At 45.6% G+C, this 827-nt stretch overlaps 1 protein-coding gene across 2 annotated transcripts; it reads right to left on the bottom strand.

The window, feature by feature from the left end:
* Positions 1–153: 153 nt before the first annotated feature.
* LOC110114047 (probable tetraacyldisaccharide 4'-kinase, mitochondrial) lies at positions 154–827 on the bottom strand. 2 transcript variants are annotated; one of them, XM_020846800.2, is made up of 4 exons: positions 632–827; positions 427–550; positions 281–298; positions 166–186 (listed from the first exon to the last, which is right to left on the bottom strand). In XM_020846800.2, exons 1-4 carry the CDS (start codon positions 808–810, stop codon positions 181–183), a joined length of 327 nt encoding a protein of 108 aa, XP_020702459.1. In that variant the 5' UTR covers positions 811–827; the 3' UTR covers positions 166–180. The 2 variants fall into 2 exon arrangements, with proteins under 2 accessions (XP_020702458.1, XP_020702459.1); XM_020846799.2 differs by having other exon boundaries at positions 154–298.

Raw genomic sequence — 827 nt, 5'->3', positions numbered from 1 at the left:
GATCTTCTACATGTTCGTCGTCTACCTCCGGCAGGAATAAGCTAATGCAGAACTGAAGGAAATGGAGGAATCTGAGAGCGCTTACCAGAGCTGGAGTTGGAGTAACAGTGAAGATGTCGCGCAGCGTTTCCATTCTTTATTTTCCGGAATTCAAATGAAAAGCGTTATCGGGTCGGGTCGCTAACTCTGAAAAGATATAAAGCGTAAATATTAAATTAAAAAACGCCTAATAGATCTCGCATTTCTATTGGCGACCAAACGGAGAGATGGCTTCGGTCACCTGACCCAATAATTTGCCCTGCGATAGAATGAAGAAAGAAATAAAATGATAAATAATGGATTGGGTTAAGAAACCCCAATCACAGTAAACCAAACTAAAATCAATAGACACGAACATGCTTCATAATGGCCAACAAAAATGCTCACCCTTGAAAGTATTAGCGGAGGTATCCCCAATTCATCCAGGTACCTTGCGATGAACTCTACCATGGGCGTCTTCCCGTTTCCTCCCCATGTCAGATTCCCCACACTGATCACCGGAACCGGAAACCTAAATAGGAAAATATATATTATAGTCATTAGCCAATACAGGTGATGAAGGTAGAAGACGAAGATGAGATAATGGTTTTGCCTCCGACAACGAAGAATGGCGGAGAGATAAAGACGACGGCGAAGGTAGAGGCAGAGGCGGTAGAAGCATGACGCTAAGGAGAGGAATGGAAGGAGAGATCTGTGGAGGACCGGAAGCTCCGGCAGCCGCTTATCCGCTGTGGCGGCGATCTGGGCCACCGTAGCCCTCAGCTTCTCCATTTTGCCAGTCTTTAAGG

The sequence above is a fragment of the Dendrobium catenatum genome, unplaced genomic scaffold, assembly GCF_001605985.2.
Source record: "Dendrobium catenatum unplaced genomic scaffold, ASM160598v2 fragScaff_scaffold_1022, whole genome shotgun sequence".
Lineage (NCBI taxonomy): Eukaryota > Viridiplantae > Streptophyta > Magnoliopsida > Asparagales > Orchidaceae > Dendrobium > Dendrobium catenatum.
Note: the sequence above shows the minus strand (reverse complement) of the source record. Positions and strands in the feature narration are given on the sequence as shown.

Coding starts and splice junctions, on each gene's coding strand:
- LOC110114047 (XM_020846799.2), bottom strand. CDS start 810: ATGGAGAAGCTGAGGGCTACGGTGGCCCAGATCGCCGCCACAGCGGAT. Junction 551..631: donor GCCATTCTTCGTTGTCGGAG/GCAAAACCATTA, acceptor TTTCCTATTTAG/GTTTCCGGTTCCGGTGATCA. Junction 299..426: donor CTCCGCTAATACTTTCAAGG/GTGAGCATTTTT, acceptor ATTCTATCGCAG/GGCAAATTATTGGGTCAGGT.